This window comes from Alosa sapidissima, chromosome 19 (assembly GCF_018492685.1).
Source record: "Alosa sapidissima isolate fAloSap1 chromosome 19, fAloSap1.pri, whole genome shotgun sequence".
NCBI classification, from domain to species: Eukaryota; Metazoa; Chordata; class Actinopteri; order Clupeiformes; family Clupeidae; genus Alosa; species Alosa sapidissima.
The window spans coordinates 14,870,259-14,887,895 of record NC_055975.1 but is presented as its reverse complement, the minus strand read 5'-3'; the positions used below and the strand labels follow the sequence as shown (position 1 = coordinate 14,887,895).

Sequence of the window (17,637 nt, the reverse complement as noted above, 5' to 3'; positions counted from 1 at the left end):
AGTATTTCTAATACATGTATTTAAAATATGTATTTCAAATACAAAATACTATTTTGTAATTGAAACACTTGAAGCGAAAATGTTTATGAAAAATTTTAATGTTAGTACCTTGGAGAATCTAAAAGGAATTGAAAGTAAAATCAAGTAATTTTCATCTTTTTACCATGTTGCCGGATGGGCAGTATTTCTAATACATGTATTTAAAATATGTATTTCAAATACAAAATACTATTTTGTAATTGAAACACTTGAAGCGAAAACTATCATTAACTTGTTCAGAAAGTTGAAATAGTCTGGCGAGGTGGGGCCACAGGTTGGCACATTCCCGGGATGGACCTGCTGTGTCTTCATCCATTGTTTCGTCTCTTATCTAAATCTGACCATGGAATTGACTTTGGCGGAAAGCTGAAGGTGATTGCTGATAGGCTGTTCCAATCAGTGGCGCCTGCACCATCCAATCACGTTTGAGAGGGAAACAACAAATTGAGGGTTTCTGAGATTTTTCTTTTTTCCTTTTTTTCTTTTTAGAAGAAGTAACTGGTACTCAGAGTTATGGATAGAAATGTAGTGGAGTAAAGAGTACAATATTTGCCTCTAAAATGTACTTGAGTAAAGTCATGAGTACTCCCCAAAAATGATACTCGAGTAAAGTACAGATCCCTCAAAATTGTACTCAAGTACTGTACTCAAGTAAATGTACTCCGTTACTGTCCGGCTCTGTTCAAACCTCATAAAATGAAAGCTAATAATTATAATGTAATTAAAACACTATTCTGACTCAAAGGTAGCCTACATGTTTATTGTGATCATATGTAAACAAATACACAAAAACAGATGATAAAGAAGCATGGTACAGAGGGACAATAAGGTACAACACCTTAAACTGAAGCAGTAATGAGGCCCAACACACAAATCATGTAATCTGTAGAGTTAAAAATGAAATCACCGGTAAATGTACTGTTCAATGTTGACTGCTGCTTCTATTGGCCAAAAAAAGGAGCTGCTTCAATATATAAGAATGTTCACTTAAAGCAAGTAGGCAGGTGTGTAGCCTATCACTGTGCATTGAATGTGAATAATGTTTTGCTTTGGATTTTTTTTGCAGATGTTTTCATGCATCTGCTGTTTACACATTTATGGCGCCGACGCCACTCAGACGACGCAATACTATGTGAACATGCAGTAGCCTATCCTATTATATCATATATCACATTATAGGCCTAGCTATCATAATAATAACTGGTTTCAAGCAGAGCATTTTTGACAACAAAAACTGTATATTTGTGCCCTCATGTTCAAGTATAATGGACATGTTATTCCTCTTATTTTATATATCGCAGTCTCTTTATTAAGGCCAATGCACATCGCTTGGTTGTTTTGATCTGATATGTATGGGAAAGGCGCTCGTAAAAGGATGATGTCATTTGTTTCGACTGCGCAACCTGCTGAATGTACATCCGGGTCTTCAATCCAGGTCCTCTCGTCGAGAGGCTAAGGTTCAGCGTGCGGGTGGGTAAACTGCTCGGCGTAGTCCCCCAGCCCATCACCACAATCGAAAATACTTAGGTAAAAATATTGCAGAATATTGTAATAATGCATCCCCGGCTGATTGACAACGGGGAGGTCCGCTCTTTCACAAACTGAACGCGGGGAAAGGGTTTTTCTCCCAGCACAAGCCAGTCAACAAACCAAGTCCATCCGACGTTGAGCCTCTGCTTTAACGGCGTTTCTTGCAGTTCTTGAAATTCTTTCGCAGCGTACAGCATCGTAAGGTACATTTTGGACCTACGTTGATTTGGTAAGTTATTAACGACATCTCTTGATATTGCGTTTAAGATAATTTGGTCAATAAACAATATCGATTGTTTACACGGAAGCTAACGTTATTGCCATCGTGCTAGTCTTAGGTTAGCATAATATGCTAACGTACTGTAACGTTAGCTAGCTAGCTAGTGCTAACCTTTTAACAAGTTGAACAGGCAATACAAGCTCTCAATTTGGATTTGTGGGATACGACAAATCCAGACTGAAGATACCAATACACGACTAGTATTTTAACCAGCTAATTTAACGAGCAGTTATGTTACGTTAACAATAGGCATTTAGAGGTTTGTAACATTATATTTAAGGGCCAGATACACATTACGACGCGACGCATCAGTGTCCTCGCAGTGCCTCACAGATTGTCAAGGCGCTTGGCAGTAACTAGAATCTAAACCAGTGTTTGTGCTGCTTATTAGATAGAATGCCTTTATTTGACAAGTAATACAGTATAACATCACACTACGCAGAATTTATTAACATTATGAATCATGTGTTAGTCCACGATAATTGTTCTTTCAGAAAATAAATGCAATTGTCATTGAGTTCTGTTTAAAATTCGAGACCTCACAAAGCAAATAGCTATTTTCTCTCATATGGAGCCATAGAAGTGAAGCTAACAATAGCAAGTCAATAACAACTACCTTAGCCCGTCAGATGATATTCAGTGATAATCCCGTCACTCCTAGCAGTTGTATTAACGTTTCTCCGCCACCTCATCCAGTGTCAGTCGCTGATCTCGTTAGCTGACAGTTGAGTTTTACTTGTGCTGTAGACATTATGTACTTTGGGCATATTGTAACAGTTGTGCTGTAGACGCCCTATTGATAAACAGTTTGGAATCTTGGTGACGGCACGGAAAACTATTGCAATGTTATTAATGGTGTTACAGCACCTGTAATCGTTGTTTATAACGGGTCTCCTAAAAAGCATTTTGATAAAATAGGAATGTTGCTACCATCGGTGCAAGTCAACCAAAAGCGTTCTAAGGTCAAGCCAGATATTTTTAGAAGCGCGTCGCGCTGTGGTGAAGTGATAATCTCACTTCCATACAAGGCTGGCAACCAGATAGATCAGCTTCCATAAATTATTGTAGTTTAAATTTGGTAGCCATAATTCAGCAAGACTAAACGAAACACCCGTTTGTAAATAAAGAGGAAATGAAAATAGTAACATTACTTAATTGTTACTGTCAGACTGTGTTGTTTTTAAAATGTAAATTAAACACTTATTTTCGGTTTCTCCCTTCTTTTTTTTTCTATTTAGATAGGAGCATCATAACAAAAGCACACACTCATACATAATGGGTGCATTTTTGGACAAGCCAAAGATGGAGAAACAGAATGCCTGTGGTGAGGGGAACGACCTGCGCTATGGGCTGAGCAGCATGCAGGGCTGGCGGGTGGAGATGGAGGACGCGCACACGGCCGTCATCGGCCTGCCGCACGGCCTCAGTCCCTGGTCCTTCTTTGCCGTGTACGACGGGCACGCCGGCTCCCAGGTGGCCCGCTACTGCTGCGAGCACCTCCTGGAGCACATCACCAGCAACCCCGACTTCCAGGGCGGCACCAAGACCCAGGAGCAGCCTGACGCCGCTGCAGCTGCCACTGCCGCAAGGGAGGTGGCCAAGGAGCCAGAGGTAGATGAGCCCAGCGTCGACCAAGTGAAGCAGGGCATCCGCACAGGCTTCCTGCAGATTGATGAGCACATGCGCCAGATCTCGGAGAACCGGAAAGGGGGCGGCGCGACCGACCGCAGTGGCTCCACGGCCGTGGGTGTGATGGTGTCACCGCAGCACATCTACTTCATCAACTGCGGCGACTCACGCGGGCTCCTGAGCCGCGCCGGCACCGTACACTTCTTCACACAGGACCACAAGCCCAACAACCCGCTGGAGAAGGAGCGCATCCAGAACGCCGGCGGCTCCGTCATGATCCAGCGCGTCAACGGCTCGCTGGCCGTCTCGCGCGCCCTTGGAGACTTCGACTACAAGTGCGTGCACGGCAAGGGCCCCACCGAGCAGCTGGTGTCACCCGAGCCCGAAGTCTGTGCCATCGAGCGCTCCGAGCCCGACGACGAGTTCATCGTGTTGGCGTGCGACGGCATCTGGGATGTCATGGCCAACGACGAGCTATGTGACTTTGTGCGCTCACGGCTGGAGGTCACTGACGATCTGGAGAGGGTCTGCAATGAAATTGTCGACACCTGTCTTTACAAGGTGAGAACATTTCATTCCGTCAACACCACCTACTCACACTCAGTAGCCAGTGAACTTGTATTCATTTTTCCTTGGTCAACTGTCAAGCTGTAAATCGACTGACTTGTATCTGTGCTGTCTCATTGGACAGCTCTGCTATATGTCATCTAAGGCGACACCATAGCTTTTTGATTCATGTCGTCAAACAAATGAAACCACATGTATGAATGATTAGTTCTCGCAGCTCACTCGTCACCATAGCTTAGCTATATTCCATCTTTGCCAGATCGGGGCTCTTAAGTGTTGGTCTTGTGCTTTTGTAAATGGGGGCATAATGGCCCTATTTTGAGTGTGTGAATGTGCTCTCCGCCAAGCCATCCCAGTTTTTTTTTCCCCCTGCTGGTCCAGAGTTACGTGGAACGCATCAGTCAGAGAGGGAACACATTGCTTATCGGAAAGACAATCCCTCCTCTTTCACAAGGTTTCCTTTGTGCTGGGAGCCCTGTTGAAAATCAGATTGACTACGGAACATTCAGCATGCATGTTGCCCTTTTTCTGAACAACTCTTATACTGTCCTTAGCCACTACTCTTGGTCAGTGAGAATTGTATGCTTTTAAACAAAATAGAAAATTACAGACTTTAAAAAAGATAGTGTATGCTTTGGCAATACATGGGCTTGTGAAACAAAATACTAAATTATGTGTAAAATGTGTACTAAAAAATATAGTATCTGATTATCAGGTAGTAAACATGCTGTCTGTCTCAGAATAATTTCATGAATGTTATTTTGTGTAAACCCACACCTTACACTAGCTGGGCTTGTGTTTTCCATCATATAATAAGATGATCTTGCTTACCAAGCTATAAATGACCAAAACAAGTGAATGTGACCAACTAGTGAACTTACTGTTACTTCACAGATTTAGCCAAAGCCAGTAAGTAAACGTATGGTGACTACTACTTATTTACCTTATACATCTTTGATTTGCACAACAAACTTTTAGTAGAAGCTATAAGTAAAAGAATAAAAAAAACAACCTACTTCTGGACACTGACATCTATTGTTCCCAGATTATTAACAAGGTGGAGGGGGGTTTCTACCATACAAGGGTCTCAACTTGACATGATGTAATGTGCTATTATTCTTCTCTATTCTATCATTCTCAATCAATTCTCACTACTCACCTATCTGCCTCTACTGTCTCTCTCCCTCTCTCTGTCTATCTGTGTGTGTACAGGGGAGCAGGGACAATATGAGTGTGGTGCTGGTGTGCTTCAGCGGAGCGCCCAAGGTGTCCGCCGAGGCCGTGAGGAGGGAATCAGAGCTGGATAAGTACCTGGAGAGCCGAGTGGAGGGTACACTAACGCTTCTGTACTGTCACACTTACTTAGCACTTACCATGCATGGGCACCTCAGAGTGGAGACTGTGTTTGTCAGGCTAAGAGCTAGACTTGACTCTTCAGAGACTTGTGCACATTTTTGTGGTGCTCATTATATTGACTCATTTTGGAATTTATTCAAATTCATTGTATTTTTTGTTAAAATCAGTATGATGTCACATAAAATCTGCTTGGACAACTATTTTAGAGTAGAGAGAGCAGTAGCTAATGTATGTTTTACACTATATAGTTATTTCACTGTGCCTGTTTTGTTGTTACGGTCAGTAATGGTACTTATGTTTGAGTGAAGTTTCACACAACCCAACACTGATTGGACGTCCTCTGCCACTGACTGAAATAAAAAGGCAGAGTTGTGAAATGTAAACCGCTTTAACCCATCTAATTGCCTTCAAAGAGACAAACGGGTGTGTTTGATTGAGGCTCGGTCTCCCTCTGTGCAGAGATCCTGAAGCAGAATGGTGAGGAGGGCGTCCCGGACATGGTGCATGTGATGCGCACATTAGCGACAGAGAGCATCCCCAACCTGCCACCAGGAGGAGAGCTCGCCAGCAAGTGAGTAGTTCCCATAGACGGTAAAAGATGTGGACAGAGCCACCACATAGACCTCAAACAAGACAGGTGAAGCAAATTGAACCCATTTCCTGTTGGTCGACCTTAGTTCTCGCGCATCCTCAGTCCAGGCGAGAGAGAAACGTGTGACGTTAAGCAGCAGTAACTCGTCTGGTAGCCGTTCTAAGAACATTGATAACATGCAGAGTCCTGTGAATTCGAGTGTAGCTTTTCGTGGGGATTTGTTCTGACGTAGTGCCAACCCATCAAAACATCACTTTATTGTTATTTCCCCCCTCGATACTTTCCTAAATATCTTACCTGTGGACTTTCCCCCAGACTGCCTTCGAGTTTCTTATCCAGGGAATACGGTTACTTTGCTCCTGTGCGACGCTAACTCGCATGCTCATTACATACGATTACGTCATGATGGCATTGTTTTCGGAAAAACGTTTATTACTCAGTCGTAAAGTGAGTTACGATGTTATGACGCCAATCACACAATGTTGTATTTCCCCGAAAATAGAAATGGTTCATGTAGAGGCTTAAAACGCTTCAGATGTAACGTTATTTAGATAGATAGATAGATAGATACTTTATTGATCCCCAAGGGGAAATTTAATGTCAAAGTGACGCCAAAATGAACGGGGTTCAATGGAATGCTAGCTGGAAGTGGTCTACACCTAGCCTCAGAGCCACCCATAGTGTCTACACCCCCCGACTTTACCCAAACGTCAATCAGACTCATGCCTGAATCCTATTTGAGACCTTTCACAAGGGCCTTATGTGTGTTTAAATAGCACACACATCAATGGATACCTTTATACCTTGTCTATTGTTTAAAAAGTGCACTTGTTTTTTCTCAGACGAAGCGTTATTGAAGCAGTATACAACAAACTCAACCCCTTCAGAAACGAGGACACAGTGAGTATTACCACCACATGCCACTTCACTCGTTCTGTCTGATGAGGTGTGTGTGTGTGTGTTTGTTTGTTTGTTTGTTTGTTTGTGTGTGAGTGAGAGAGAAAATTGATCAGCATGGTCAGCTTGTGTGTGTGTGTGTGTGTGTGTGTGTGTGTGTGTGATTAACATTCAATCATTAACATTGTCTTTTATTTGAGCCCATTGTAGCAGTCACTCAATTCTGGGAGTACCGCTGCTCATCATCTACCTCAATCTTCATTCCATCCATTCATACATACATACATTCATTCTCTACTTTCCTTTGCCTCGTCTCCCTCAATTCTTCTGGTTTCTCTAGGGATTAGCATCATGTTTGTAATATCTGTTTTGATTTGGTAGTATATTTGCATAATAGTAAGAGCCTTTTTTTTAAAAAGCCTTTTTCTTCTCAGCAAGATAATGAATGGCACCTTCCAGCCCAAGTTGTTTTTTACTTCTAGCAGAAGACTATAGGGAAAGCACCCTCAGGTTGTATCATGAAGCTGTTATGTTCACGGGCAAAAGGAAGTCCCTGTAACGGATATCTAGATGACGTGTTTGTTGTCCACTACTTGACTTCATGTCCTGTGAGGAGCAGTCAGTAAAAGTGGGATAGATGACGGTGGAGAGGATCTTGTTCCGCTCCTCATCCTGATCAGATGTGGATCTTTGCACAGACCCACTCCTGTTCTGTCCTGTCTGGGCATGACTCCATGAGCCCCAGCACAGCTATTGACTCTCTTATGCAACAGTCATCTAAGGGTCAGTGATGTGGCTGCTCAATTGGTGTGTATTCAGCATTGGTATTGGGATCACTATGCAAACGTTCAGATATATGAGATACTAAAACCACCTGATGATGCAAAATTCTGTTTTCTGTCATGTCACATGAAGATTAGTGGTGTGTATGGATAGTCGAGTATCTGAGTGACCGTTTGAAGTGTAATTATTGAATCTTAGTATCCCTATTTGGTTATGTGCATGCACAGAATGATGAAAAGGTATGCAAAATTGGATACTTTATGAAATGCACACTCCTGATAGTTTCAGTGTTGATTTGCGGCGTGAGATGGCAGTATACACTCGTACAGGAAAGGGATATACGACTTTTCACATACATTGTCTTTTTTTGTAGCTTTACGTTTAAATAAACACAAAAGTAATCATTTGTGGACACTGTAGGATATTTAAATATCAAAGATCGTCAGTGTGCACACCTGTTATAGATGCATTCATAAAATCAAATTTGATCTACATCAGAAGTGTTGAGCTATCCTAATCCATTACACCATATGGCATACTACTGTGCAGTTAAGGAATAGTTGTATGTGAATAGTTATGTCAGGTAATGGGTTGTTTTGCCCTTACATTTTATGCCCTGTACGTGTCATGTACACCATGATCTGCACTTATATTATAATATCAAATCATTAGTTTTGTGTTGCACTGGGCATGCTAAACTCTCCACTTGGGTAGAGTGTTTTTACATGGAGATACGAACAATTGCAGTCAGTCCTTGGCCACTTACCCATGGTAACATTTTCCATAGCAATTCAACAGCTGGTGAGATCAAGCTATTGAGTTGAATTTGGCTAGAAAGTAGACTAACTCCCGTTGCCACAGTCATGAAAACGTAGGCTTGGGGACCTTGGGAGGTGGAATAAGAGTGTGTACTGCATCAGTAAAATGAAAGCAAGCAAACTGTGCTCACAAGGCCGTCCTCTTAAATATAACGCAAACCTGAATCTCTGCCCGATTCATGAGATTTGTGCCTGTAGACGTCCTTTCGACAAAGTATGTGCAACATGACACTCAAAGTCATTGGTGATGAGGCCTCTTTTTTGTTTGTTTACGAATACTAGATGGACACAGGAAAGTGCACTTGCTCAGCAGTGAGAAGCATGGACGTTCTGTTCTGTGTAGTTGGGTCTCTAATGGTCACTCCCTCCCACATCAGACACGCTCATTTGTCATTTATCACAAACACTTACTTTGTTATCATGCACCATGATTTATAAGGTTTCAGCATCAGTTTTGTCTTCATTCTGATTTTTATGTGTGTCATCCATTCATCAGTCTACGTTAACTGTAATTGCTGTTAAGACACTGTTCCAGCACAGACTTTTGACTTTGGCTTGAAAGAAAACGTACAGGGTTGGGAAAACATACAAACACAGTGGGGGCCAAATGAACTGGAAGTCAGTGCTTCCTCACTTTCAAATCACAACCCACTTGATGTCATCAACTCCTCATCATTTACCACTGTTGCCATGTTAAATCATATGTCAGTATGCATCATACAAAACACACACATAGTGAGACACACACACACACACACACACACACACACACATATGCACGCACGCACGCACAGACCTAGTGTGTAGGATCGGGGCTCTAAAGGCCTGTTTCCTCCCTCTTTTTGCTGAAGGACTCAGCCTCCACAGAAGACATGTGGTGATGCACTAACACACCCAGCTTTCCACCTGGTCTCCACACAGCGCCCGCATCTTTAAAGGGAAAACAGGAGGAGGCGGAAGAGGAGGCGGAAGAGGAGGAGATGAACACCCTACAACAACCCTTACGGCCCTCCTTGCTATCTCTCCTGGGATTTTTGGGGACTCTTGTCCACTGGGTTTCATTCCTTCAGTCCTTCACAGACTTACAAAATCGACTTCCTTCAAGGCCCTCTTCTCCTAGACCCCCCACTCCCCCAAAAACACTCTTCAGTATCTCCCCTGTTCCCTCTCCTACCGACACCGGCGTTAGACCAGTGTACCCTCTGATAACTCCCAGCACCCTGGGCTCTCTCTGCAACCAACACCCATCACCCACTCCCTCCCTGCAAACCAGCGCCTCCTTTTGCAGCCTCCAACAGCATTATCTCCTGCATCCAATGTTTTACCAACCAGCAACTACCATCCCTCCGTAGTATCATTACACTCTACCCTAAACCCAAATCCTTACTACAGCTAGTCAAACAGTTGGTTATAACATTTTTTTTTTATTTCAATTCATTTTGATCTACAGTTTTCTTTTTTGTGGTGTACAGTTGTCTAGTGCATAAGTGAAGTCTGTATCAAATGCAGCTAAAGTGGTGGGTTGAAAAAAAGCTAATGTTAAAAAAAAGATAAAAAGAAGGCTGCCTTGTGTTTCCAGAAACGCACAGCCCCAGATCCCCACTGGTCACCACCACCACCACATATCACACAGTGTGATTGTGTGTTCCTTGAAGAAACGGGTAATTGACATGGGCTTAGAGCATGTTCAGTTTTTATTGATGTTTTTGTTTTGTTTTCTTTGTTTGTTTTCTTTGTTTTTGTATACTGAAGCACTTGCTTTGTACGGTAATCTTTCTCCATGCTCAGTTCTGTTATCACATTGTTCACATGTCAAACCCTCTCATGTTGACACTATTTCATGATCTCGAGACTTTACATTTCCACGAAAGACAGAGCCGAACTATTCCTTATACCAAGCTAAGCTAATCTGTTTTGTGCTTTAGTGTGCGTGTGTGTGCGTGCGTGCTTGTGAGGGAGATCTTTGAATGAATCGTATGGGTAAACATACTATGTGCTGTCATTGCGTGTGCTTTTTGTTTAAGAATGCTCCTTCAGTACATTTGCTGGGGTGTTGCAGAAGATGCTGGTGTAGAATAGAAAGGAATGGAACTCTGCCCCCCCCCCCCTCCCTTTCCATTCACACACACACAAACACACACAAACACAAACGCCACTCATCCACCCATTGGCCCACTTTACTGCCCCCTGTCTCTGTATATTTGGAGTAGGCTGGTGTGAGGAGAGACGGCATCTAATGTTCAGGAACCACACAGACCGTAGGCCTGGCTTATGTATGGCTATACTGGTTGGTCAGACCAACAGTAAGTCGAGGAAAGAAATCTCCAGAAGCTGGTTTCAAATGGTTGTTATAGTGTGAAAGAGTTGAGTTTCTTTTTTACATGTTGGAAATGGCTTGAGCTTTTACATTTCTTTACTGTATGACTTTGAATGAACTGTAAGGAAGAACAAAAATCTCCATGAATGCTCTGAGCTTGTCTGTGTAGAGCGTATCCCTGTCGTAGAAGAGGTGTGCTGGCTGTCCTATAGGCCACGGGAGAATAGTTTGCTGCTATAGTGTTTGAATGATTGATGCATCTGACTGGTTAGTGGGTTGATTGATTTGATTTGATTTGATTTGATTGGTTGATTGATTAATTGATTCTTGCATTGGTAACTTAACCCTCCCCATGCCCCTTCTTTGTGCAGTTTTTTGTCAGTGAAACTGTGTGTAACTTATTAAGAACATATAAAAGGTATTGTGGCTAATTATAGTATGATGATGATAATGATTATAATATTGCCCCCCTGGACAAAATAAGGAAGAGCAAGTAATGTTGGTAGTTAAGGCTTTGGCCACAAAGGATTTTACTTTTAAGTATCTAGATTTTTGGATAGATCATTGTGAAGAAAATGGTTGTATGGATAGAGCATCTTGGTGAGTGTACCCTTCAGTGTCTGGACACTAAATTTAGTTTTGTGATTTGCAGCCCCCTCTGACCCCGAAGACTGACAATCAGACGACGTTAAGCTAACCCCGGCTTCCCCTCGTTGTGTGTCTGTTAAATTTGGCTTCAACAGCGCATGCTTTTTTTTGGCCCAGCTATAAGCAGTTGAATAGTCCTCTCCCCCCTTTTTTCTTCATTTTAACACAGTTCTCTGTTGTTTTTTGCACAGCTGTCGCAAACAAATTGAACAAATTTAGCAAATGTCCTCAAAACAGTGTTTAAAACAATGTGGCATTTGGTTCTTGCCCTTTGCACACAATTTAATGATGTACTTTACATATAAAAATTGTCTATGTGATGTGGCCCTGATGTGCATACCTTGCCATAAATATAAAAATGACAAAAAAATTCCATTGTCACACCAATTTTAGGTTCATAAATAATATTAATAATAATAATTAAACATACTGTGTGGAACTGAATCCTTTAGTGTAAGTGTGTTTATGGCCTACATCTTCTCCCCAATGTCATTGTGTGCAAAGGGAACCAAAAAAAGAAAGAAAAAAATGATACGTTGGTAGACCCTCACACCACACACACCTAACAAAAGCAGTGTTTTTACCTCTGTTTTGAGTGGATGTGAGCAATCTTCTGTTCACAGTCAAGCTGCTCTAAAGAAAAGCCCTGATCATCTGTTGTGCACATAAGCTAAGCTATTTTTATTAAATGATTAATATGTATATTTGTACTCATTTATAAATATGTACACAAATGAAGTAATCAAGGAAAATCAGTCCTCCTCTTAACCCATTCAGACCCTCGTAAACTGTTTTTCTGTCTGTCATTTTAATATTTTCAGACTGGAAATAAACCTATTTTATTTGAGCCTGGTCTCTGTCATTCTCTTGTTAAAAAAGTTGCTGTATAGCACATTGTCCTAGAAAGCACTAGCTCAGGAGTGACACTGACCGATTAGCCAGGGTCATTTTAACATTGGCTACGACCGCGTTTTTAATGAAAGAGAAAGTGCTGGAACTGCTCATTGTCACCTCTCATTAGAGTAGATTCTTGATCCACATCATTTTTTTGGTGTTCCTGAAATTGTCCTCATTCTTTCTGAAAGGAAGTGGCTAGATACTAAAGTAATTTTCTGAGTGAAAAGGCTCCAATGAATCTGTATAAAGTTTCAGTTGCAGTTAATTGTGTTTTTAGGCAAAATACTACTCACATGATGAATGTGCCTCATAATATCCTAAACTCTAAATGCTTGATTGTGATTTTGCATTACTGACAAAAGCCATGTAAGTTTCAATTTTTCTTAACACACTAAAACAGCAGTCTTCACTAAAGGTTGCCTGTTTAGCTAACTTAATTTAGGTGATGAATATTGGAAAATCTCAAATGCAAACATGCCATTTTATCATCAGTTTGGCCACTCAAAGATCTAAAGTGAAATTCAGCATCATTCTTGAATGATTCCCTGTTTTCGGCCTCATGAGATCACCGGGTCAGGGATTCCTCCACCTGCTTTTCTTTAAAGATCTTATTCTGAAAAAACCCTCCTACATATAGCCCTCCCTCATCCTAAAACATGGTCACAACCATCATTATGACCCAGCATTGGCTCTTCTGCTTATCAAGACCCATGTTGCAAAACATGGTCTCTGAAGTATGTTCCTGAATTATTGTGTCAATAATACACTTCTCACATTTTAAAAAGAATTCTCTGTTGTCTGACCCAATGGCCATGTCACTGCTACTATTTTAGTAAATTGAATCTAGATCTGATCCGTTTAAAAGTCTCTTCTTCTATCAATAGAATGCTCTGGGATTATTTTTTATCCTCTGATTGTCCGTGTCCTCTCAAGAGAAGTCTTGTGCCTTCTTTCAGTGGCATACATAGCACGTGCTGTCATCACTTTTAACTAAACTTTATTCAGCTTTATGAACCACACCCTGTCACCTGTTTGATGTACTTTGTTGTAATCAGCTAGAGGATCATTGCTAAACTTCATTCTCTTCCACCCCCACGGCCATGTTCATTGTGGTTTATGCAATATCATGCAATTGCAGTCTTATCAAGCTGTTTTTCTTCACAACAAATTCTTCTTCAATCTAGTTGTTGAGGCAGTTGTCGGGGTAGGTATGTTAAGGGGTTGATTTACCCTATGACAAGACAAGGACCAGACTTTCATTTAGTCTTTTCTCTCCATGCTTTTGCATTTAGCATTCCTCATTGGTTCCTCCAGGCCACAAGGCCCAGGTGACTGTGAATGAGAGAAAATGTCATTCATTCACATTCATTTCCATTTTAGATGCTCAAAAGATAGCTCTTAAGACACTCACGCATTACCTCTTCCCCTGATAATCTTAGTCACTGGAGTGAGTTATTATGTTCCCTTATTAACTTCATATCCACCTTTGTCTTTCATCTCCCTCTTGCTTTTTTTATCTGTTCACATCATTCTACACTGTTTCCATGTATAATTCTCCATTTATATTTGGTTTGATTTGTGTCACATCATTCACACATAACATTGTCTTTACAAGGAGAGGCTCACTCCTCTGTCATGGAAACAGGGAAAGGGAAAGTCATCTTGAAAAAGTGGAGTCCAACTCATTGCATTGAAAGTCAAGAATATTAAGGTAACTGTTCCTTTGCCGAATTAAAAGCAACCAGCACTTATTTCAATTAAATGTTAATCAAATGATAACATTCGTATTTTAGTGATAGAACAAATTACATTTGTGTCTTCGAGGCCCAAATCATTTGCAGAATTGGGGGCAATTTTATTGCATAGCAAAAGGTAAAAGTGGTGTTGTCCTGGATACTACTAAAGCACTGCATTCATATAGAGGAGGATGGGCATCTTGCTAACAGGCCTTGAGAATATCTACTATGCATGTGTGCATGTGTGTCCTAACAGCTGTTGTTAGCTAACAGCTGCAAATGTTATGTTAAAGTTACATTTCTGAGAACTTCTTTGAGGCACCTGTCTTGTTTTGTGTCACACATTTGTTCACATACTCTGCTCTTCTCTCTCCTCATCTGTCTGCAGGATCCTGACATCCTCTTCTTCCGTGGTTTCAGCTAAAATTAGAGAACAATCTACAGCAGGGCAGTTTCACCTCATCCCTATCTGCTCTGTATCCCCTTAATGTCATCCACTACAACATCGCCCAAATCTACTTTGTTCCACACCGTACTACTAAACTCTGACACTAAACGTCCTGTACAACTTCCTGTACTAGTCGTAGACTAAAAGCTTTCTTCAGTGGAAAACTTCATTAAAGTTCCTCCTTTTAGTCAAGGACTAGGCTTAATCCATGTACGTAAAACCAACCCAATTTGACTAACCTCTTTCAATGACTCGCTACACCCAGAAAAGCTGGTCAAGCAGGTTGTTCACCCATACGCTGAAAACCGTTTATGCCACCAACCCTCTATACGGTCGTATTGTCTCAGGCTTATGTCTTATCTCTTAAATTTGACATGTACTTGAAATCTTTGACAGGCTGATAAGAGTTATGACTCTGGTCAATAGCTGAGTTGCCTGAAGGGATCCAAACACTTGCAAGGTGCTCAAACCACTTTTGTTTGCTTACAAAGTCTACAAGTGTACACAAGGTTGAATTATGTATTAAATGTTATTTATGAATGAAAACAAATCTGTTTCATGATCTATCTCAGGCTTTAGAAGACCTTGTCAATGTAGACATAGGCAGCCAAAGAGTTAACTTAGCTTGAACATCACCTGACCAAATGGAAATGATTATTGTATCAATAAACACCTCTCAACCCATTTGTGGTCTTATGTTTTCCAGTCAACAGGAGGAGACATAAGACAGATTAATGGTGGCAAAGAACTCCATATAGCTATTTTTCTTTAAAAAAAATAACTTTACTTCTATATATAAAAACAATTGAATTGCCCTGAATGAAAAACAATAAAACATTAAAACAATTAAAACAAATACTGTCTCTCTCTCCATATTACCTCAAGCTTTGGACCTCTAACTAACCAAGTACAGCTGATCTTACTATACAGCTTTCCAGTGAACCAAGTGTACAGATACTGGTGAAGAGCTAATGAAGTCTGGAAATGTTTGGGTTAACATGATTAGTAAACTCTTAAGGTTAGAGAAACAATTCATGGTTTATTCACTTATGCATTGTTGGAGGTTTTCATTCCTTAGACAGGTTTCTTTGACATCAGGTTTCTTTGGCCTCTTTTCTACACCTGAAGGAAGACATCAGAGATGACAAGAAGCAGGTTAACCTGTCCCGAATCCTTCTGTAATCACCTCCATGTCCTCATCGCCCATCAGAACATTTAATCTCAAATCTCCACTGAAGTTGATGTCCTTTCCTGCTTTATAAGCCTTTTCTTCTGCCATCTCTTTAACCCCCAGGTTATTTTTCTCAGTTCTCCTGACCCTTTCCTCCAGTTTAGCAATCCTCTTCAGATCTCTTGCTCTGACTGCCCCTTGGATGCCTCTCACACTCACCTCATACATTCTGTGAGCATTATTCCAAAGCTGGCTGATTCCTGCTGAGCCCGCAGTTCTGCCTCCACTGCAGGTGCTGGGGTTAACGCTAGGTGACCCTCGGCCTCTCACATTCTGAGGACAAACACATGTCAGGAATGTGCGATACTATAGTAGAGTTAAATCTACAGATTTCCTGAGAAATAAGTCTGATACAAGAGGTAGAATGGAAAAAAATGAGAACATGCAAAGAGAACAGTGTGGCTTTGTACCATGCAGGAAAGACGGGAGGAGAACCATCTCCGGATTCTCTCAGGTAGACTACATGCTGGTAGATTCCTCACGGCCCCACCCATGCCCTGAAGGGTATACCATGAAGAAAAAGGCATTTTCCCTCCATTCAGCCAAGCACTAACCTAACCTACTGGTTCTAACTTAAGAACTGAACTACTTTTCTGGATATTAGTACCATGATGTCTCATAAAGGATATTAGTACCTAAAGCAGTGTATCATGTGACTCGTCTGATTTTGAGGAACAGAGAGTAAAATGTATGCAGTAATGCTCTTACCTGTCTCTTCCTCAGGTCTGATATCACCCTTTCTCTGCTAATAGCTACAGTCATCAGTGATGCCAATAGGTCTTCGTCCCTTTCCCTCATCTGTCTCTCCCACTCTGCTCTCTCCTGCTCCCTCTCCCGTTCAACAGCCCTAAGATCCATTCCATGCAAAACCTCCTGGTCTTTCAGAAGCCAACCTAGATTCTCACATCGCTGCTCAAGAACGGTTAAGTATCCTTCTATCTCCATCAGGTCGGATACCTCGACCTCCTCCTCCATTGATCTCTGTGTCTCGGTCATTTGTCCTCGGGTCAAGCTCATTCTGTGCTCGAATGTGTCAGTGTCAGTTTGGGGGGTGCTGATGAGGTTCACTAGTGTGTCCACCTCGGCAACATCTCCCACCAGACATGTTCTCATCTTCTTTTCAAGAGTGTGCTGAATCAACACTTGACTTTGATAAAGAGGTTCCACACCTTCTCTTTCTCCTTCTGTTCTCTCCATTGCACTTGTGCTTGTTGTTGACTCTTTTCCTATTGCCTATGTCATAGACTTAGAAATAAAAAATGCAACACCTCTATGTGAGTATAGTGATGTTTCATATATGTTGAAAATAATATAAAAACGGTATATTAGACTAAGTTTATATTAGGCCTAGTCACAACGCTATTCTGTTCCATTCTATTCATAAATAACTGGAATTGTATTGTTTTAGTATCAAAATGCCTATTGCTCACTCACCCAATGAAACATTAAAACGTTGTCAACCATTGGAAATTAGAGCAAACAAAGTATTGTGTGCGATGTGTCCCCACTTGGGAATGGAATCCAAATATTTTCTTGTTAACTTAAATAGAACAAATAGTCCAATGCGTCATGTTCTATATGCGTCATCCATAATAATGGAATATGGCTCAGATATTGCCATAACTGATATTCTGCTTAGACTACTCACAATCGTGTAAATGCACGCATGAATCAAGGGGGGATCATCGAAACCAATCCTAACTGAAACATATATATACTTGCCTGCTGCAAGCGGTCCGAACTCAATAGCCTAGTTTATGTAGTCACGGTGTGTTGGGCACTATCTGCATGAGTGGCCCACTCAGAATAAAACAATTAAAAGCGGACCGATAGCTAAGGTTATTGATAAAAAAGTAATTTTTCTTCATT

The 17,637-nt window shown here is 41.3% G+C and overlaps 2 protein-coding genes and 1 long non-coding RNA gene across 8 annotated transcripts; 1 reads left to right on the top strand and 2 right to left on the bottom strand.

Annotated features, from left to right (window-relative positions):
• The first annotated feature begins 1,462 nt into the window (after positions 1-1,462).
• ppm1aa (protein phosphatase, Mg2+/Mn2+ dependent, 1Aa) lies at positions 1,463-15,221 on the top strand. 5 transcript variants are annotated; one of them, XM_042072766.1, is made up of 7 exons: positions 1,463-1,798; positions 3,088-4,039; positions 5,258-5,375; positions 5,861-5,972; positions 6,836-6,893; positions 13,969-14,064; positions 14,478-15,221. In XM_042072766.1, the coding sequence occupies exons 2-6, from the start codon at positions 3,125-3,127 to the stop codon at positions 14,017-14,019; spliced, it is 1,254 nt and encodes a 417-aa protein (XP_041928700.1). In that variant the 5' UTR covers positions 1,463-1,798; positions 3,088-3,124; the 3' UTR covers positions 14,020-14,064; positions 14,478-15,221. The 5 variants fall into 5 exon arrangements, with proteins under 5 accessions (XP_041928700.1, XP_041928702.1, XP_041928701.1 ...); XM_042072768.1 differs by lacking the exon at positions 13,969-14,064; XM_042072767.1 differs by lacking the exons at positions 13,969-14,064; positions 14,478-15,221 and adding an exon at positions 11,461-12,303.
• Positions 13,620-14,513, bottom strand: LOC121693384. The gene is made up of 2 exons (XR_006025485.1): positions 14,447-14,513; positions 13,620-13,685 (listed from the first exon to the last, which is right to left on the bottom strand). It is a non-coding gene; the product is annotated as an uncharacterized LOC121693384 (long non-coding RNA).
• A 335-nt stretch (positions 15,222-15,556) lies between the features above and the next one.
• On the bottom strand, positions 15,557-17,338 carry LOC121693381. 2 transcript variants are annotated; one of them, XM_042072774.1, is made up of 5 exons: positions 17,203-17,338; positions 16,477-17,013; positions 16,179-16,265; positions 15,928-16,041; positions 15,557-15,659 (listed from the first exon to the last, which is right to left on the bottom strand). In XM_042072774.1, the coding sequence occupies exons 2-5, from the start codon at positions 16,963-16,965 to the stop codon at positions 15,654-15,656; spliced, it is 696 nt and encodes a 231-aa protein (XP_041928708.1). In that variant the 5' UTR covers positions 16,966-17,013; positions 17,203-17,338; the 3' UTR covers positions 15,557-15,653. The 2 variants fall into 2 exon arrangements, with proteins under 2 accessions (XP_041928708.1, XP_041928707.1); XM_042072773.1 differs by having other exon boundaries at positions 15,557-16,041.
• Between the last annotated feature and the right edge of the window lie 299 nt (positions 17,339-17,637).